This window comes from Molossus molossus, unplaced genomic scaffold, assembly GCF_014108415.1.
Source record: "Molossus molossus isolate mMolMol1 unplaced genomic scaffold, mMolMol1.p scaffold_m16_p_8, whole genome shotgun sequence".
NCBI lineage: Eukaryota > Metazoa > Chordata > Mammalia > Chiroptera > Molossidae > Molossus > Molossus molossus.
In genome coordinates, this window is record NW_023425402.1 from 102110340 (window position 1) to 102133285 (window position 22946).

The window sequence follows — 22946 nt, forward strand, 5'->3', positions numbered from 1 at the left end:
AGTTTAAAACGAGGTAAGAAGTGAGAACGTAGAACTGCATGTGTGACAAATGGCAAAATGGTTTTGAATGAAATCAATGAAGTGGCGTGGTAAATAGAAGGAAACATGGGGTCAAGAAAGATTTGTAAAGATAAGTGATTCAAGTGTGTGTGTGTGTGTGTGTGTGTGTGTGTGTGTGTGTGTGTGTTAGGGTCAAAGTCCAACTTGTCGACCTCCAAAGCCAAGGCTCCCAAAGATATAACATAACGAAGCATAAGAAGGGAGTGCTTAGGAATGTAGGTTAGAAAACATATTGCCTCATTTTTCTCACTGACATATACCCTGAACATTTGCCATGGTACCAATTTGAAGCATATGAATAAGTTAGAGAAATAAATTGAAGTTGCCTGGCATCATCAGGGAGGGAAGGCTTCATGGCAGTTCACAGTCCTGAAAGATATGTCGAAACTCATTCTGTCTATCGATATTTGTGCAAACCAACCTATTGCAGAAACTCATTAGTACCAACACAGTTTCGCAAAGCAACTCTCCAGCCAAAAATGTCCTTTCTATTTAACAGGAAGAAATGGTTTTTGAGGTAGATTCTTGTAAAACTGCAGTAATTCATGTGATGTGTGTTGATAAGAAAGCTCTCTTTCCCTAAGTGTATAAAACTAAGCTCTATCAGACCAATAATAGAGGGACTGACCTCAGATTGAATTTCAAGATATGCTTTCCTGCAATTGTACTGCAAAAATAAAGGCCAAACTTTATCCAAACATAAGAATTTTTTTTCAGCAAATACAAGAATTCTTTGGTTTTTCTCCCACATTGGGTGAGAGGTGAGTAGGTGAAAAGTGGATGAATAAGCACAGATGGAGGGATGAATAAAGCAGGTGATTGAAAGAGAGCAGTCAAAACACTAGTCTTACTATTTAACATGAAAACATAGAAAATTTAAATGAAGGGACTTTTTTTTTAACTTTACAACTTCCATCTAAGTTAAGTATGCCAAGTATATTGTATTTATTCCTACTAAACACAATGTAGTTGACCTTATCATTTTAATTGTACAGATGAGTAAACTAAGGTTTGTAGAAGTTAAATATCTTACCCAAAGATACACAACTGGTAAGTAACAGAGTCAGGGACAAAGTCCAGTTTGTTCAACGCCAAAACCAGTATAACATAATGGAACAGTATAGGGGAGTGGTTAGGAATGTAAGCTAGCACTCATACTGCCTAGGTTAGATACTTAGTTTCACTCCATATTAACTCTGTGAATATTTAATCCTCATCCGAGAATATTTTTCTATTTATCTTCAGATAGAGTGGGAGGTAGGGGGAGAGAGAGAAACATCAACGTGAGAGGAATACATCGACTGGTTGCTTCCCGCATGACCCCAACCAGGGCCAGGGACAAACAGCGACCAACAGACATGCCTTTGACAGGAGTCAAACCCATGATCCATTGGTTCGCAGGCCAATGCTCTAACTGCTGAGCCAAACCGACCAGAGCTAACTCTGTGAATTTGAGCAAGTAATTTCCTCTTCTCTGTCTCGGTTTTCCCACCTATGAAATGGGGATGATAATAATAATATTTTCTTCATAGAATTATTATGAGAATTAAATGAGTTTAAAAAGTGCTTGGACCACAGGCCCCAGTGAATGACAACCATAATTATCCTGCCTTCTTTGGCATGGTCACCCTTTTGATAGCGCGTTCTAGTGACTTTAGTGAACAAGATGTTTCACAGTCTAAACCACAGTCTAAACAATGATGTTTCACACTCTAAACCACTTTTGATCTTATATCTGAACATATAGACCACTATGATTTTAATTTTAAAATCCTGATAAAATCAATTTTGGCCCATCATTACTTATATATTTGTTTGTTTTTCAGGCTTTCCCCACCCACCCTCCAGTAGTTTTTGTCTTCCTGTGAAGAGGATGATGACTAAACCCATCAGCACCAAACCTGGGAAGGCTTCCAGGCTGCTTTAGAGAACACTCTGCAGCGCTGCGGGGATGTGTGGTCTGTTACACTATTGTAAGGCTGCACTAAGTCTGTGTCTGAAAACTTGCTGGGAAAGGGGAAAGCAAACAGGAAGTAGCAGCTGGGTCACGTGGTGCGCAATAACAACTTTACCTGTACTAATTGTCCTTTCTCCCATGAACAAGAAAACCCAGTCAAGTAGATGTGGCAGAACTGGGCTGCTCTATGATGATAGGAAGGGACTCCTCACTTTCATATAATTGCAGCCCCTTGTTCTTGGGGTTGTTGTGTGCAATAAATGTCATTCTGTGAGAAGCAGCCCTGGCCTCCCAGCAGAATCTTTCCCGGAAACCTGGAGCGTAGAACTCTCATATCCTCTCATATTGCGGCAGAAACACAGCAGTACCAGGCACATTACTGAAACAGCGTGGTCCAGGGGAGATGGGGCTGACTTGTTTTGCTGTAGAAGCCTTTTTTATTGAATTTGCTGGAAAAGCAGGAGTAAGAGCTACTTAACAATCATCTTTTGTTCTTTTTTTAAATTTTTATTGAACTCATTGGGGTGACTTTGGTTAATAAAATTATATAGGTTTCAGATGTACAATTCTATAATACATCATCTGTTTATCGTACTGTGTGTTCGCCTCCCCAAGTCAAGTCTCCTTCCATCACCACTTATCCCCCTTTACCTTTTCATACTTCCCCCGTTTCCTTCTTATAATCATCATACTGTTGTCTGTGTCTATGATGTGTTTCTTTTCTTTTATTAATCCCTTTACCCCTTTCACCCAGCTCCCCAAACTTCCTCCCCTCTGACAGCTCCCAGTATGTTCTCTGTATTTAGGAGTCTGTTTCTATTTATCTTTTTTTTCTCCTTTATTGATGTTAGAGAGAGAGAAAGAGAGAGAGATAGAGAGACATCAATGAGAGAGAACATCGGTTGGCTGCCTCCTGCATGCCCCCCACTGGGGATCAGGTCCACAACCTGGGCAAGTGCCCTGAACGAGGATTAAACCTGTGACCTCTTGGTGCATGGGTCAGTGCTCAACCACTGAGCCACATCAGCCAGGCTCTATTCATCTTTTGAATAGTACGGATTCTGCTTTGTCCTTCTGATGGAAGAGCAGACAAATGAGGGACAGCAAGCACAGAAGAGTAATTAACAATTTTGAGATTTAATGATCAGGCATATATGTGAGCATATTTGTCTTTTCCTGAAGTGGCTATAGATAAGTGATATTCTGCCAAAATTGTAGAAATCAATTTAGAGTTCTTATGGTTACTTTTTAACTTTATTATGCATTTGGAAGCTGAAAAAACATAGGAAAATCTAGGCCTCCTAGCTATGGGAATTAAAAATTTAGAAAAATCAACTAAAGTAAAAAGAGAAGAGAGAAGAGCTTTAAAAGATGAAAAGTTTCACAGAAGTGTTGTTTTTAAATACAAATATAAACTACATTATGGATGTATACTTCGTGGGTGCATGTGTGTGCGTTCATTTACAAATGGCCATTTGTAACAACTTAAGGCCCAGCACTTTAAATAACATGTCTCAATTATCTGTATATGACAAGAAAATATAAAAAATATTATGACCATAATAACTTTTATAATTGTTTTAGTTTTCCATTTTAATCATGTGTAGAATGTTTTATAACATTTTTTTTCTTTTCAAAATATCTTTGGCAGCTTTAAAATAAACAGTTATTTATTTCTTTCCTAAATGGATTATTAATACAGATGGTGTTATTAAAATTATCTTACATCAATATTTGCAGAGAAGTGGGATTTAAATTTAAAGAAGAATAAAAGATGTTTATTCAAAACTAAAAAGAGTGATAATTTAAGACTCTGGATGAAACAACCCTCTAAATAACATAAGCCATACTTTAAGTGTAGACAAAATAATTTTAGTGATTGGACTTCCACTGCCAAATGTAAAAATTTAAATATCTCCTTCAATTTTTTTTCTTTATACCATGGAGTCACCTCAAGAACACGAGTGAAGGGGAGAATTAAGTACATATTCAGCAGTTATGTGATTGGATGAACTCAATAACACCAATGGAACTGAATATTCACAATCATTGCTTCAACAAATGACTTAACATGAGCTAAATAATAAAAATATAACAAGTTAGGATTTTTATAAAGGTGAGATTTGAATATTTGACAAGCTTCTGAAATAATCCCAAACTAGTAAAGCTCAACAAAAATAAATATTTGTCTTCTAATCACTGTCATGGTGGAAACTTTCCATAACGTATAAGTTATTGAATTATACTTCTCAGACAGGAGCTGTAGATGTATTATCAACCTTTGGTCTAGATCATCATTGGACACATCTCTTTCCTTTTGCTAGTAGCCATTGGGTAGACCTAGGCTGGAAACATAAATTGTTGTATTTCCCACTGTTGGCACAACACTGTGGCATCCAATTTGGCATCCAATTTGCAGAACCCTTATTAGGCATTGTACTTCCAAAGAGTTAAAATGTCAAATAATGCCACATTGTAGCATGTGGGAGCCTAGCCAAGGGTCTCAGAGGCAGAGTTTTGGTCAAGATTGGTCTGATTTCAATGAACTAAAAATATTTATTCTGTCTTTAAATTTATTCATCCTCAACAATGTTCAAAAACAAAAATAAGCTCTATGAAATATATTCCAAAAGTGAATGAAATATGAGTTTGTTTAGTAATATTTATTGTCCAATATCCTTAATCATTTAGGCCTGCAAATGAGAGGAGGAGACTTTTTGAGTGGATGTTATCCTTGAGCCCCAAACATACTGATTCCTGCCTTTATTTAAGGCAGCCAATAGTCCAGAGAAAACAAGAACAATAAAGAGAGTTGTATATAGATTATCAACCATTTTTGACCAGGACACTTTCAAAGAATAATGTATGAAATTCTAAGTGGAGTTGAGAGACAGTTATGTACATTTAGTTTAAATCACCAGAATAAGTATGTGAGAGAGAAAACTTAAATAGTTTGAGAAATTCTATTAGCAATATCATTCAGGTGCTTGAAATCATCAGTGCATGGCTACAAAATTTATAAAAAATATTTTTGATTTATACGTCTAACAAATGTTTATTGAGATCCTACATCATTCCAGAAAAATTCCCTGCCTTCATGGAATTAATATTGAATGACAGAAAACAATAAATACACAAGCAAAATATGTAATAGGTTGGATAGTGATAAGTAGTAAAGCTTAGTGCTATGGAGGAAAATAAAGTGTCAGGAGCGTGTCTATTAGCCAGCCCAATTACTCTTCCACTTTTCATGACAACTATTAGTTCACCCAGCATTTTGTTAGTTGTAGTAAGCCCTTTAAGTATCAAGTTATGTTTTGTCTTTTCTCATAACCTTAAATGGCTTCTTGTCTTACTTAGAGTGAAATCAAAGTTATTTCAAGGACCTATACAATCTGTGTCTGTTCACCTTCCTCCACCACCTCTGTAATCTCCTTTTCTATCACGCTCCTCTCATTTCCTCCGTATTGCCTCATGGCCACTAAACTTGAAATATTTCTCCCAGATATCTCAGTGGCTTGCCCCTTCTCCTTCTTGAGGAGCCTGGTTAATTGGATCAAACAGATCAATACCCCTTTCCTGACCATTCTTTCCAAGTAACCACCATACTGTGGTAGATACATCATTGGTCTCATTTTTCACACCCCCACCCCTGTGTCTTTCTCTGATTGGCTTGTTTTGCTTAACATAATACTCTCCAGGTCCCTCCATGTCATATCAAAGGATAAGAGATCTTTCTTTTTTACAGCTGCATAGTACTCCATTGTGTATATGTGCCACAGCTTTTTTATCCACTCATCTATTGATGGACACTTGGGCTGCTTCCAGATCTTAGCAATTGTAAATAGTGCTGCTATGAACATGGGGGTACATATTTTCTTTCTGATTGGTGCTTCAGGCTTCTTAGGATATATTCCTAGAAGTGGTATCACTGGGTAAAATGGCAGATCACGATAGTGTTTTCCACAGTGACTGCATTCCCACCAGCAGGATGCTAGAGTCCCCTTTTCTCCACACCCTCGCCAACATTGTTGTTTGATGATTTGATGGCAGCCATTCTGATAGGTGTGAGGTGATACCTCATTGTCATTTTAATTTGCATCCCTCTGATAGTGACATTAAGCTTTTTTGACAATATTACCATATTATCTGGTCAAGTTTATAGCTTCCCTTTTTTTTGTACAGGTCTCTCATCACCTCCATGGGCTTCACTGAGCTCAAATATAGATGCTTATACTTAAAAATTCCCCTTTATGTTTTGATCTTTCCTTAAAATAGTTTATATATACAAGATTGATACTTTCTAAGTTAGTATGAATGCAGTATGACAGTAAATTAAATATTTCTCTTTTTAAAAAATTAAGCATTCTATCCCTGGCCAGGTGGCTCAGTTAGTTGGAGCATTGTCCCATACACCATAAAAGGTTGCAGGTTTGATTCCTGGTCAGTGTACATACCCAGGTTGTGGTTTTGATCCCTGGTTGGGATGAATACTGAAGATCTCTCTCTCTCTCTCTCTCTCTCTCTCTCAAATTAATTTTTAAAGAAACAGATACAACAACATATCCTTGGGTCAAGAATTTTAAAAATTAAATATTCTAGAATGCTAGAACATGATAATTTAAATAAAAGTAATTCTTCAAAATGAACATTTTGTAAGATTATGTACTTCTAGATATACTTGCTTTTTCAAAAACTCATCTTGAAATTGCCTATAAAAACTGTCTATGCCAATTATTTTTTTAATTCCATCCGTATGCTGATTATCTTTTTAAACTCAAAATAAAATTATATAGGTACACTACATAAACTTGGTCCTAAATTACTTTTTTATTTCCAAAAATCAATTTTACCCTCAAATAATGAATACTGTAACTCTTGCAGCTATGTTAAAGGATATGTCAATAATTAAGGAAGCATGCTTACCCAGGAGATTTCATGAGAAATATTATGGACTGCAATTGATAATTCTGTGACTTCCAATCAGAAAATGTTTTAAGCAACATATTCCCATTTATATTTATATTCAGGTGTGTTTCCTTAAAAATTCACAGAATACTTGACATATTGTCATATTTCCTGCTGTTCTGGAGGCACCCAGGTTTACATTTACATTTAAGAAACAGACATTTTAGCATATTTATGAACTAGGGCAAATCCTGGTTTTTTGCTCTTGAGATTCTTCCACCTGATAAGGATATAAAATAAGCAGGCATTATGGAGACCCTAGGATTTTAGAACTTTTCTCTTATGCTCAGAAAAATTTTTAAAGTTCAAAATAGGACTATGTTTGTCTCTTTAAAAATTACAATTTTTAGTAATAGCATATTATCAAGAATGAGCTTAGAAGTATTAGTTTGCTTGAATCAAAAATCTTACTGTACACCTAGAGAAATAGAGAAAAAGTAAAATTATAAGTTTATTAAAAAGGAGACTCTGTAACATTAATCAAAGACACACACTCAGCTCCCTCCCACCCCCCCACCCCCACCCCCACCCGCAAGCAATTTGGTTTTAAAAATTCTGGTATATTTTCCCCACAGGATTTAGAAAGTACAGGGAGATTGGAGAAGTGATTTTGGGTGATATTGTCCAACATCAAATTTTGTGCAATCTATTCACTGAAAAGAGAAAAACATATATGTTTTATGAAGATGGGAAGGAATCAGAGCTCAAAAGAACTTTAAAAGAATACACATTGCTTTCATTGTTCCTATAGAAAAAGAGTCACAGCCCAGCAGGTGTGGCTCAGTGGACTGAGCATCGTCCCCTGCACCCACAGGTCACACTGGTTTGATTCCCAGTCAGGACACATGCCTGAGTTGTTGGCGCCATCTCCAGCGGGGGCGTGCAGGAGGCAGCCGATGGATGTCTCTCTCTCGTCAATGTTTCTATCTCTCTCTCCTTCTCCCTTCCTCTCAATCTAAAAAAATCAGTAAAAATATATATTCTTTAAAAGTCACAGATAAAACAAAACAAATAGGGCAAAGTCATATAAATACATTTTCTGAAACTGCAAAGGGGTACAGAGGAAAGCTTGAATATATAATCCAATGTAATGGGTAGAAATCACACCCACCAAGAATCTAAATGTAAGTTACCACTAGGGTTATGATATTTGTTTTACTTTTACATTAGAAGCAATAAGAGAGCCCTGGCCAGTTTGGCTCAGAGGTTGGAGCATGGGCCTGCGGTCTGGAGAGACCCAGGTTCAGTTTCCGCTAGGGGCACGTACCTCGGTTGCAGTTTGTCCCCGGCCCTGGTTGGGTTGTGCGGGTGGCAGCCACTCGATGTGTCCCTTTCACATCGATGTTTCTCTCTCTCTCTCTTCCTCTCTCTCCCTCCCACTCTACCTGAACAGAAAATGGGAAAGTGTCCTCCGGTGAGGATAAAAAAAAGCAATAAGAGAAAAGCAAAGTTAAAGAAAAATATATGACAACTTAATCCCATCAAAATTCCATAAGTAAGAATTTATGTCTCTTTCAATCTTATACTAAAATGAAGCCTCTTCATTTTAATATAAAAATATTGGCATTGACACCATTTTAAATTATTATTTTACTAATGTTACTTAAGGGAAAAAATGGCCAATCAATTTTCTAACACAAGCACATTATGGTCTGAGATCTTTTGTTTCGTGTCTTCGGGTCTTTGTTGCTTTCCGGGCAATCAGTTGCTGCAGACGTTTTTACTGAAGATCTGTTCTCTTCCTTCACTGTGCCAGTCTACACTGTCAAACCAGACATTAAGCCAATCACACATGTAAAACAATGCCACTTTCCTCACTAAGCATTTTTTTTTTTAATTTGGGAAAATATAGAAGTTTTTTTCTTTAAAAAAAATATTATGTTTACATGTAATAGGTTTATTGTTGTTATTTTAACTGAATTGATAAAGAAATGTTTTTTAAAATTTTTTGTATAGTTTCTAAGGTGATAAATTGTTATCAAGATAACCCTCATAAATACAAGATTTTTTTGTGTGTCTTCAGTCATTTCTAAATGTATAGTCTTGAGACAAAACAAATATCTGACAAGTGTTTGTCTAAATATAAGGTGATGAGACTGTCCTAGAAAAATGGCAGTGCTCTGTGACAGAACTGCAGAGAACGACAAGGTTCCACATTTCAGGAAAACATTTACACCTTTGAATCACTTAAACGAGTCCTCGGATGAATTATTCAAGAAAGTTGATTGAGTTGGAGTTACAGGTACTACTATCAGGCCCTGAAGGAATCAAGTCCTTAAAGTCATTCTATACTATAAAATAATGTAATCGTTCCAATAATTCTTCTTGCTAGTCTCCAGGCCACATACAAGATATAAAAAGCCAAAGGCAACAGATAAATTCTGTCATATATAAAGTAGTCCGGCAAAACTTATTTGAAGTTGATTCTTATACTTTTATTTTACAGAACAGACAAGCAATTATCAGGAAGCATGAATACTTTATCTAAGTCACAAAGAAGTAAATAGCAGAGCCCAGATTTTGAGTTGCTCTTTGATTTAAAATCCAGGGCTTTTACCCACTCTATCCCAGATGTCTTTCTTTTAGGTTTATCAAGTTGATGTGATTGTAAAGTTTTTCTTTCTTTCTTCCTTTCTTCCTTCCTTTCTTTCTTTCTTTCTTTCTTTCTTTCTTTCTTTCTTTCTTTCTTTCTTTCTTTCTTTCCCATATAAATAAGGGTACCTGTTCCAATTCACTGTCTGTTTCTGCAACAATTCAGTGATCAAGGATAATAGTGTAACATAATTTATTTATATTCTCATTAATTATATAAATTTAGATGTTAGATAACATAGGAAATATCTGTAAACAAATACACAAAATGTTCCCCTAATAAAATTTTGAATATTCCCCCTTTTCCCCTTTAAACTACTGTAATAGTTTCATGCATAGTATTTATGTCTATATTCCACATTAATAGCTGTTAATCATGTGTTCCATTAACAGCCAGTCTCAAAAATATATATATATCAAGAGTAAGCTATTAAAGTAAGTGTGGGATGATGGCAATTACATGAATAACTAAAGCAAATATATTTTGAAATTCAAGAAAGAGGAGTAACTTTTAGCAGTTGCTTTGCTCTATGGTAGCTATTACTAAATGCATTGCTTTGAAGCAAATATTTTTATGAAAAATTATATGATATAGGTTTGATATCAATGTTAAATTTTAACTGATAGATTTTTTTTCCAAATAAAAAATATAGGCTAAGCAACAATTATCAACAAAAATGCAGATATTTCTGTTAGATAACCTATAAAGGAAATTAAACACTTTGTTGTTAGAACTCATGTAACATAAAATAACTAGGCTTATAGTAAACTGACTCATGTACTTACAGTTCACCTTCTTTCACAAGAGACCAGAGATTTCACAGCAGACTTGAGATCACTCTAGGAGAAAATGTACAATTAAGGAGAAAAGGGAGGATGCACTATGGGCAACTAAGCTATAATGGAACCTACAATTTGAGACCTTTTGTACTACATATTAAGTGGCAGTAGTTGGTTATTTCTATATCAGCTCTTCCCTAGCCTTTTCAAGGCTGTCTTAAAACATTTGAAAGAGAAATTAAATTTGTCCTGTATTTTCCCAAATTGTATATTGAATAGGTGTGAGATACTGAGATACAGATGTTAGTACAATTTAAGAGAATACTTGCAACAATGACCAGAAAACCCTGCATTGAAAATAGAGAAAGAGATATCCTTAGTGAAATTGAAGAAAGGGTAATAAGAAAAGAAAACATCAAATTTCAGTTAAAAATATACAGATGAAGCCCTGGCTGGTTTGGCTCAGCAGTTGGAGTGTCGGCCTGCGGTGCAGAGAGACCCGGCTTCGGTTCCCACTAAGGACATGTACCTCGGTTGCAGTTTGTCCCAGGTCCTGGTTGGGTCATGCAGGTGGTAACCACTCGATGTGTCCCTTTCACATCAATGTTTCTCTCTCTCTCTCTCTTCCTCTCTCTCCCTCCCACTTTTTCTGAACAAAAAATGGAAAAAATGTCCTCGGGTGAGGATAAAAAATATATATATACAGATGAAGCACAAAGTTCAAATGTCTAATCCATACAATAATATTTTTTTATAAAATGAAGAGAAAAACAAATAATGTTTCCAGAGAAGGACAATGGGAATTGGGCTGCTCCTTAACTAATACTAGAAGAAAAGTCACAGTCATATGGCCAGTCTGTATGTCTATACATTTAAGTTCTGGCTGATGAATGGAATATACTGAGTTTTAAAAATATGTTGTCATTAAAATATTTATAAAAGTGTTTTGTTTTTACAAATCACCCAGATTATTTTTGATGATGTTATTATCTTAGTCAGTCTGTGCTGCTATAACAAAATACCATAAACTGAGTGGCTTAGAAGCAACAGAAATGTATCTCACTGTCTGGAGGCTGGAAGTTCGACATCCTGGTGGCGACTTAGTCAGATTCTGGTGAGGGCTCTCTTTGGGGTTGCAGACTGCTGTCTTCTTGTTGCCCCTTCAGTGGAAAGAGAGCTGGAGAGTTTTCTGGAGTTTCTTTTGTAAGGGCAATAATGTCACTCATGAAAGCTCTACCTTTATGACCTAATTACTTCCCAAAGACCCAGTCTCCTAATACCATCACACTGGGAGTCAGGATTTCAACTTATGTATTTTGGAGAGATACAAATATTCAGTCCATAGCTTTCATTAAAAATATGTTAATTATTTTTCAATCAAATTAAAGTATTACATATGTACATACATACAGAAAGCAAGAAGAAGGGAATCCGCTGTGTATTAAGTACTAAGTAGTGAACAGGCCTGCCCTCAGGAAACTTATTCTAGAGTATATAAAGCTGGAAGAGAAAATAAAACATATAAAGTAGAAAGCATGCACATAAAAGATGCCAATCACCATTCCAAAAGATGTTGTTAGATTTGAATCATGAATTACATCTAACAAGATATTTAAATTTTAAAATAAAAAACCTATAGTCTTGTACTGAGATGCCTCTAAAACAACCATAAATTTATAGTAGAAGAAAAACATGACTCATCAGATATAAGAAGCCAGTTCCTGTGTTCATAAAAAATTATATCTATCATTTTTAACTTCAAGACCTTGTCCAGGGTAGACCTTTAATAAGTATTTGTCAAACTGACTTAGATTCATGTTTAAAAAATGTTGTCAATACTAAGCCTAAGGAGAGTCAGGAGAGCAATATGACTTTTTAAAAAAGGGGGAATCGGGGGAGGGGGAATAGGACCTTCCAATGACTATATTTATAGAAAGAGGAACTTTATAATCTTGCTCAGTTTTTATTGGTTAGCTCTGAAGCTGTACTTTAAGGGTAGAGAGACAAACTATAATCTGAGTAGAAAAGAGGCAAAAATATTGAAGCAACCCAAAACTACATCTTATAAGAAACAGCTGAAGAAAGCTGATGTTTAACTTGTAGAGGAAACTACTATATTATTTTCAAAAACATGAAATGTAATACTAATAACAATTAATTATTTATTAAACAACTACTATTGTATTGTGTATCTCATTTAATTCTGCTAACAGACATGTGAGGTCTTATTAACATTTTTTTTTACTGTTAAGAAAACTGTCATTCAGTGAGGTAAAGTAACACATCCAAACTCATACAGCTAAAAAGTTACAAATATAAGGTTCACAAGATGATTGGACTCCAAGGCCAGGATTTTTATGTTGCATCTATTTGTTTTTCACATGATGTGGTTCTCTGTGTCCTCAAAAGACTGAATAATGGCAGACAGGGTTCAGCTCAATGAGAGTGAACTGATATATTATTTCATAGGGAAAATGTGGTAAGGTACTTTAATTAGTCTCTAGGACATCTCTGTAAATGCTTATTGCTGAAAGTACACCCTTTAATGTACAAGGATAAAAAAAGAAATACTGAACACTGGCTTTAATAGCCTATGATTAGCAAAGTATATCTATGAGTTATCTGTTTACAAGAAAATGATAAAAATTATATTAGAATCAACTGTTCCTCCTAAGCTTCCTAACCCTCCCCATTTTGCTCCCCAAGAATGTAACTTTCTACAACCAAATGGGGATACTTAGTGGCAATGCTAATTATTACAATATATATACATGCACAATATACACATGTATAAAAATGAGAATTTCCTTGAAATTAGTATTACTTTTGCAAAAAAAAATAAAATAAAACTTATCCCTGGCTGATTTACAAATTTATTTCTAAAATAGAAGTGTTTATGGACTTGAAAATGACGTATCACATTTAAAATGTATCGATATTCCTCAACTTTGTGTGGACCACTCCAGTTAAGATGTCTATGAGGTTCCTCCTGGAATTTCTACACAAGAAAACCAAGTAAGTAATACAAATGTTGTTTGGTTTTGACCATTCTCCTGAGAAACACGTGTCCATGTAGGAAGTCTGGAGATGAAATGCATAATTAATAATTCCAGATTTGTGAGCTTTAAGATATGGAGGTTAAAGATTATTTGTGGTTAACTTTCCTGGATGCCACAAACCAACCCCCTGATTTCTGTAACCGGTCCTGGTGCCTCTTCCCCACTGGGCATAAATCAGATGCATCTAGAACTTCTACCCTAGGAGAAATCTAGGGACTAGAGAATAACAGTAATAGGTTTCATCCACAAAAGTTTATACGTTTCTCATTTCTTTTTCGGAGAAAAGATGAAGCTCATTTCAGGCAGGTTTGAAGGGCTGGAAATTCTCAGTTAGTGATATGAAAAACACAGTTACCTGTTCATGAATGTGCAGGAAAGAAGACTGAAGAAGAGGAATGTGTGTCCCCTGACCCAAGTGATTGCGATAGGCAGAAGGGATGGAGGAGCGCTGGGGTGTGAGGGTTGCTGGAGTTGCCCGAGGCCGATGTCATCCCTGTCATTATACAGAGAGAATGACGCCAGGAAAATAGTAATGTCAGCCCCTTTTCTTATGCTTTCCTGCTGTCAGAAACTAACTCTTCGTCTGAAACCGCCCACCCCTTCCTTCCAACTCCCTTCTCCGTGCTGCCCCTCCTCAGAGGTGTTTGCACAGGCGAGTGCCGGCACAACTCGTTGGAGCTCTTTGCGCAAAATCCAGCCCTTCTCGCTCATGTTTCCCCTCCAGCCTCTGGATCCCGCAATGCCCTCCCTCCCCTCCCTCTGGCGGTGCGGGGTTGGGGATGTGCCTCTGTACTACTAAGGTGGGAGGGGGCTGCAAGGAGAGGATAACGTCAGATGCTCAGTTCTCCCCTTCTGCCTGACGCTCCTGTCTGGATTCGCCAGGGCTGGGCTCTGTAAGAAATAACAGGAGCCCTGGCCGCGGCTGGAGGAAGAGACTAAGGCGCACGCACCCTGAAAAGTCCGTGTACTCGCGGTAACCTCCCAGCGAGGTCCCACGGCCGTCAGCACCATGGACAGCGGTGTCCCCAAGCCCGCCAGCAACTGCACCGATCCCTTCCCTCACTCTTCAAGTTGCGCCACAGCACAGAGCCCCGGTTCCTGGGTCAACTTCTCCCACTTGGATGGCAACCTGTCCGACCCGTGCGGTCCGAACCGCACCGAGCTGGGCGGGAGCGACGGCCTGTGCTCTTCGACCAGCAGCACCCCTTCCATGGTCACGGCCGTCACGATCATGGCCCTCTACTCCATCGTGTGTGTGGTGGGTCTCTTCGGAAACTTCCTGGTCATGTACGTGATTGTCAGGTAAGAACGGCGCCGGAGCCCCGAAGGGGGATTTCGGGGCGAGTGGGGGCACAAAGGGACACCTGAGCCCCCAGGCGGAGTGTTTGGTGAGAAGATGAGAAAGGGGGTTAAACAGGGGAGAATGTGGGGCAACGGACTGGTTGCTGTTTACGTGCAAAATGTTGCTTTTCTATTTCCCCCCATTGATAAAGAAGAATCCAAAATTTCAGAAACAAAAGTTGCTTTGGAAAAAGCTGCAAAGCTCGGGGGGGTGGGGGGTGGGGATCTCTATCTTAGAGTTCCCTTGTACGGAGCCTATACTGAGCAAAGAGGGCTCTTGGGCACAGTCCCACTGTTTCTTTGGCAGAAGCTCTGGAAACAGTAATTTGTGAATAATGGAAGAAGGATTCTAGTTTATTTGCTCTAATTGGGTGGCCAAGACTCCTTCTCAGTCCTTTTCAGAGATGCATCTTGGCAACTCCCCTGCTCCTGCTGTTTTCCATATAGTCTGCTGTACCACATCCCACCCCCCTTTTCCCTCCCGTCCTCATAGCAGCTGTTACCCCATTCCTTCTCTCCTGTGGCCACACTCAGAGAGGAAGTTTTCCTCTATCTCTCCAGTGTTGCTTTGTTCTAACAAATGTGACAGTTGTGTTGCCAGTTTTCAGTTAGCAGCTGGGGACCTGCTAGGGGTGTCACAGACTGAATTGGTTTCAGAAGTGCAGGACATGACTGTTTCAGTGACTCCAAAGAGTGAATCAGTGAGAAGTGACCAAAAGCAGCACAAAACTGGATTATAAGCTATTCTATAGGACATTGTAATGGTTGCTCTTAAATTTAAAGAGTGTCTTTATCCAGGGAAATTATTTCAAAAGAGTTTGTGACCCATTTTCTGTTTCCCAGGGTTACTTAGCAAAGAGTGTGCCAGCTCTCAATATTCACTGAGATCGATATAATTGTGTTAGTGCTAGTGTGTGTATATAAATCCTGCATGTTCATATGGAATACTATATATTCACTTTTGTTAAAGTAGATAAAGATTTTTAACACTTTCAAATGGTCCTACTTGAAGATTTTCTTCCTGCTCAGGGTTCTATGTGTTCTATGCATGTAGTGAACATGGAATTTTCATGTTTAACTATAATGTTTGCTTCATCTATTCTGCAGATATTGCAGGTTTCAGCAGACCTCTTTCATCACTTAACATTTTGTTTTCCTCGTTATGCTTTCATTATCTAGGTGCTGCGCATTTCTTGTAATTTATTCTTTCTCCTTTTATGTCTGATTTCTTTAGTTAATGATTATTAAAGAGTAATACTAATTCCCTGATCTTTTGATGAGGAATAAGTAGTGTCTCTGAGAAAATAGCACCATCTATCGAGAAGAAAGTTAACAACACGATAATTCAGGAAGGCAATCAATTGAAGAATTTATTTTTATAAATATTTACTTTTATTACGGATTTGTTTTTATAAATATTTACTTATGAAATCCAATACAAACATTCATATTGAAGATAAAATATACACCTCACTTTGCAGTTATGATAATAAAAATCATAGATAAAGGCCTACCTGATGAAGGTGAAATATGTTTCTCATTTTCCTAAGAAAATTCATGGAATCATAAGCTTACAGGACTAACAGGGACCCTAGAAATTATCTATGCTAGGTGAGTAAACTGAGGCATAGAACATATAAATGATTTCTCCAAAGACAGATAGTTTATTAGTTCAATACCACTGAATGTCTCCAGCCAACATAATTTTCTTTTTATTAGAGTGATGTCAGTTCATTCAGCTAAAAGAATGACAGAGTAGGTTTAGTTCGCAGTAATAATGTAGAAATAATAAATTTTGCCACATTTATGTTTAGAATACTGAAGAATACAGGATGAATAGAAATCACCACTGCATCTAGAAACTCTGTCACCTGAAGCATTATTGCTTTTTCTCTTTTGTTGCTTCTGCTGGTATTTTCCTTCATCATTTTTCTCTTCTCCAGTTTATGCTTTTCAATAAATAGACAGCCGATAGAGCAGCAACTGGCTGTGAAATAAGCAAATTGATATTTTTCCAAAGTTTAAGGAATTTCTAGTTAGGTGAGTTTATTCTGACCTCTGACCTCTGACCTCTTAATGACTTGGAAAAAGATGGTGACATTTTATCTTACTGAGAACATGATATTATGCTTTACTTCTCTGTACTGAAAGTTCCACCAAAATACCAGTATGATTTTAAAGGTCGCCCCAAACACTAACCTGTGGCAACTCAAGTATTTAATCCAAGGTCAGGTAACCCTCTGAGAACATAACTGTGAAATAAGGGGGAAAAAAACAACAAAAACACACAGTTCAGGGACTGATGAAGTGATGGTAAAAGTAACTGAGAATTGAAGAAAGCATGTCTGTTCAGCTGAGAACATTTAACTTGACTGTTTCCAGGCAGTGATGTTTTATCTACAAAATGATCAGTTTCGCGATATGATTGTCCTTTTTAAACAAATGAGGGTAGAGGGGGTCAAATATACGCTGATGGAAGGAGACTACACTTTGTATGGTAAGCACACAATGCAATATAAAACTGATGTATTATAAACTGTACACTTAAAATTTATATAATCTATTAACCAAGGTAACTCCAATAAATTTAATAAATTTTAGAAGATAAGTATAATTTGCATCTTTTAAAGTATTGAGATAAAATGTTCACATCCTACTATTATTTAAAATTCAATAAATACTTTTAAATGGTCAAGGAGTTACAGTTTTCTAACCAGATGAAGGTAACATTTATTAGAATGTCTTAATACAAACATAACTGGAAATACAGGTGCTATAATGAATGCTTTTCTGTTCTGTGTCTCAACGTCACCATCAGCACACCTTGAATGTTATGAAACAGTATAACAAGTAGGATTCTTACATGGTACTGTATTAAGGAACATAAGGGAGGAAAAAAGATAGTGTCGTCTGATCGAAAGATTTAAAATGTAAATGTTAAAAATGAAATATTATAAATATTCAGCACCTGTAAACTCTTTTGGTTGTAGGACAATATTATAAAAACTATCACAAAGATTCTAGAAAATGTGGTGATAAAAATATTATAAAATGTAACAATCATTTAAAATGGGATAATATATTATTGAAAATTAGATATATTTTTTTCTTTTAATCCTTACTTGAGGATATTTTTCCATTTATCTTCAGACAGACTGGAAGGAGGGAAGAGAGAGAGAGAGAGAGAGAGAGAGAGAAACATTGATGTGGGAGGGACACATCAACTGGTTGCCTCCTGTATAACCCCAACCAGGGGGCTAGGGACCAACTACAACTGAGGCATGTGCCCTTGACAAAAATTGAACCTGCGACTCTCTGGTCCATAGGCCGACATTCTAACCACTGAGCCAAACCGGCCAGGGCGAAAATAATATATTTTTAAAAATTATACAACCCTGGCTGGTGTTGCTTAGTGGTTAGAGCATAGGTCCACGCACCAAAGGCTGGTGGGTTTGATTCCTGGCCAAGGGCACATATGTGGGTTGCAGATTGGATCCCTGGCACCACTCAGGGTTTGTGGGGGAAGGCAACCAATCGATGTATCTCACATCGATGTTTCTCCCTCTCTGTCTCCCTCCCTCTCTTCCACTCTAAGAGTCAATGGACAAAATACCCTCAGATGAGGATTAACCAAAAAATAATTAGTCCAAATAATGCATAAAGTTATAGTTACCAGGAGTATTTCACTTATTGAAAACATTTGACCAAACTACAGAATTAACCATAACTGGGAAAACTGATATAGTCTTAAGTGTGCTTTATTTTGTAAGATTTTTTTTTTTCCAAAATGATTTGATTGTGGAGTCATGGCCATGGTCTACGGACTGTTTTTAAAAAGTAGAGGGTTAGAAACTGTTATATCTCTCTGGAGGCTCCAGTAAAGAACACCAAATGAAATTGCCTTCGTTTTTAAGACCAGATAAATTCTTAATATGACTAGTTACCAGAGAAGAGTATTTAAATATATGCATAATGTTATCATTATTTTTCTTTCACTCAAAAGTATCTCTAATTTTAAAACAAGTCCTATGAGCTTACATTTGCTTTGTATATATAAATATTTAATTTAGGTTTAAACTACAAAATGATCAGTCATGCCTGATAGAAACAGAAGTACAAGATTTCTCACTTAATTCAGATGTAAGTAGCTGAGAAAATAAGAAAAAATAATCTGATTTAATTTAAGGATATATATGTATTTGTATATACATATAAATTAATTTGAATGTATATATCACTGAATATGGTCACTAGTCATTTTTATGAAATAAAAAAGTTAATAGTTCATTGAGAAAGCTCAAATACTTATAAAGCTCATTTTCTTTTATAACTATAAAATATCCTAGAGTATGGATTTAAATAAAAAACAACTACTAAATAAAATTCTATTTTTAGCATAATGATTTACCATCAAAACATAAGAATTTAATTGGATGCCTTTCGCTTTGCAATGGAGAGCTTCTAGTATCAACTACTACAATTCAAACTTGAACTGCTCATTCCCATACAGGTGCTAATTCTGTTGGGAACACCTCTTCCTCAGTGTATTCTGACAACAGTAAATTGCTCTAAACTTCCTGTGTTGTAAATAGTGTCTTTGTCATTTTCTTAGAGTTATCACTGAGTCTCTTCTCTTTCTCTCTTTTCTTTCTTGAAAGAATGAGCTGTCTTATATTTTATGAATATTTTCAACATAAAAGAATATGTAGAGAATACAGAAGAGTCCTCACCTTTAAAAATTTACGTATATATAATATATATTACATACTATATATAATAACATAATATTGTTTATATTTATATAACATAATATAAAATAGATCATTATATATAATTAATATATTATGTAATACCTAATATAATAGAATTTATAATTATAAATACATAATAAAATATAATATATATAGTATTTATAATATATGTCAGAAGCCTTCTTTCTTCTCACTTTATATTCCCCTCCCAGAGACTATCATTATTGTACATTTGATGGTTATTAGTCACATGCGTATTTTTAAACCTTGATTTTATGTCTATTTTCACAAGCAAAACAGAATCTTTAAACATATTCTTCAAACTGTATATATGAAATATTTATATTTTACATTAATATTAATACACATAAGTTCACTATTTGCCCAGAGTTGTTCTATTGCCAGCATGTCAATGATTGAAACAAGATGTCAAACAAAACAACATAAAAACAAACAAAACTAGGGTCATTAACTCCCCTGAATACTTTCCACTTATCTCTAAATATGTGTTAAAATTATTATAAATACAGCTTTCCAAGTGTTTTCCCAAACTAATTTATATTTTTATTATATTCAATATTCAGGAAAATTTTTTTCAGCAATTGCTACAACAAGTAATGTGTTCATAAATATAATTCAGGAATCATTTTTCTACTTCTAAGAGGAAAATAAAAAATAATGGGTTTCTACTTCAAAATGTCATTCAAACGATAAATGCTGATAATATTTATTTGGGGATTTTGAACATCTTGGAAGACCCCTTACACATGAAAGTGGAAAATGTTATTTCTTCTGGTATTCCACTTTAGGTAGTACTTAAAATCAAATTGTTTTGATCAGCAGGAAAAAATAAACTCATCTCAATATACAACAATATGACATTTTTTTAAGGCTTAATATTTGCTACTATTGTAAGAAATCTGTGCATTTTCCCATGGCTTTAACAACATGTCACTTGGTGATCCTTGAGGACTTGATCTACAACAATCTCTCTGACAACTAAGAAATTCAACAAACTTTCAAAGTGGAGCAACAGAACTGTATATTTCTTAAATATTGTATAATTCAAAGGGCTCACCATTTCAAATTTACCTCAGATTCTTCCTTTGTAAATTCTAACCCAGACAACTCCTTCAATTCCCTGCTTCGTTCATGCATATTAGCCTTCATGACTCGAGACATGACAACCGATCTGCACCAACAGACTGCTGTCAGCAAATGATAAATCCAAACACACACATATACACTCTACATGTACATATATGCAAACTTTGAATAGGGAATAGATTGTTACTCTAATAATTTAAATATAGAAAATAATATTTTAAAGAGTGAAAACATACAAAGTTAATATGGTTGATTCTCATTATTCATGGTAGTTACCTTCCGCAAAGTCACTGAGACTTCCATAAATTTATTTTTGTGATTATTCTATCAGAATGATAGTACTATGAAAATGTAAAGGGAAGACATATAAAAACTCAGCTTCTAAAATATTTCCCATTAATGATAATAAAATGATTAATTTTCTAGCTAGTGAACTAGTATGTTTTACAATTTTGCCTAATCTCTTAGTTAATTTTTATGAAAATCTAGGCATTTAGTTATCATAGAAATAATCATACCATATATTCTTTTGTTAACTCATTCTATAAGGATGATAGGATTCTTCATTTAATACAAAAATACTGATCTTCATTTTGGTTTGCTCAATTATATACTGCAAATTATTCTATAACATATTTTACAAAATTGCTTCTGTTTACAGACTAAGATTAAAAACAACCAAGCTAAATTTTATATAGAAATGTAAAACCATTCTTAGCCGATATGTTGTAAAAGGCAACAGCGAGCCAGTTTTGGTCCATAAGGTATCATTCGCCAAACTCTGACACAGAATGTGGTAAATAAAATGCATATTCTTACAGTGGTCATGAACTAAGAACATACCGCTTTCTTCGGCAAATTTGATTGCATGTTGTCGTTTAATAGCTGGAGACAAAGTATTTTGTAAAAATAACCTAGTGCCAACTTGCAGTATTTTTCGGCATGAGAATAGAGCAATACAAATATGAAGTTTAACAAACCAAAAGAGTGATCTTAGATTATTCTGACAGCAGAATACTGCTTTCCTGAAACTGATGCTGACATTGGATTAAAGTAGTAATCACACAGGACTGTCTCTTTTTTTTTACCCCAGGCCCCCATCTTCAACTCCCAGCATTTCATTTGACCCAGACAATTTGCAGTATTCACTACCGGCCTTAGCCAGTGATTACTTTAGTAAGTTCTGATAACCCACTACTATCAGACCAGCCCCGGTGATTACTATAGGCGCTTAGAAAATGGAATTTCTAAAAATTAGCCTATATTGGATATGCTTTGTGGTTCTCTTATACCAGTGCAATTTTCTAGGCTTTCTCGTGGTATTTCCATCTTCAATCATTTGAAGCTTTCAGGAAAAAAATATAACTGTCATCTGTACATTTATATTAACTTCTTAACAAATATAAAATCTGCTTTTAAAGACACCTGTGCCTGCACACTAGCCCTCTGCACCCACCCAGATGGTGCTGGGCATTTCACTCAACTTCTCTATGTCCTTTTAAGCACAAAAAGTTTGGATTATTTTCTGTTCTTTCCAACTTACATAACTTCCTCACTTTAAAAAAAAAAAATTGTTTTCTGCAGTTATCAAAAGTCTCTTTGAAAAATGTTATTCCTTGTGTTTTTGAATTCATACTGTCCAGCTGAGCTGGATAAAGAGGACTCAGGCAGGCCAAGGTGTCCTGTTGTGTTGAAAAGCCTTTGGCCTCCTGTCCATAGTTTTGTTCCATTATTTCCTATACACTCACTGAAATCTCCTCTCTGCCTGACTTCACATCTTTAATTCAGTTCTTATCTGTCTCCAAATGACTGCTTCTTTGGTCAGTGGTACTCAGAGAAAACTTTCGGGCATGTACAAGAATTCTTTAGATTAGCCAGATCTCCAGCAGGTGTAAATTTGCAAGGAAAGCCAAGTTAAGGAGAGGTCTAACTATGATATGTAGTCCAACTGAAGAATGCTACAGTTTCCAGAACCTCTTCAGTGAGGACTGGATCTAAATTCTAGCCACGAACCAATACAGAATAAAAATGAATAATGAAACGTTGAGTTTCCTTCAGAAGAACTCATGGGCCATCAGTGCTGTTGCGTAAATCCTTGCAACACACTGACACATAGAAGAAGGCCTCCCAGAACTTCCATCTCCGTGCTTCTCCATCTTGGCTGCACCTTAGAATCACCTGGGAAGTCTTTTTAAAAAATGAAAACCCACCTCCGCTCAATCTCCGGAGGTAGCTCCTGGGCATAAGGAGATCTAAAACCTCCCGAGGTGATTTAAATGTGAAGCCAAGATTGAGAAGCAGAGATCTGGCCAAATCTGTCCATTGTGTGGC

The 22946-nt window shown here is 36.0% G+C and overlaps 1 protein-coding gene across 2 annotated transcripts in view; it reads left to right on the plus strand.

The window, feature by feature from the left end:
• Positions 1-14130: 14130 nt before the first annotated feature.
• Positions 14131-22946, plus strand: part of OPRM1 (opioid receptor mu 1) — a 42386-nt gene continuing 33570 nt past the window's right edge. For both annotated transcript variants that reach the window (XM_036247900.1, XM_036247899.1), the window contains exon 1: positions 14131-14718. In XM_036247900.1, coding sequence (XP_036103793.1) covers positions 14426-14718 — 293 coding nt within the window. In that variant the 5' untranslated portion in view covers positions 14131-14425. The remainder of the gene's footprint in view (positions 14719-22946) is intronic.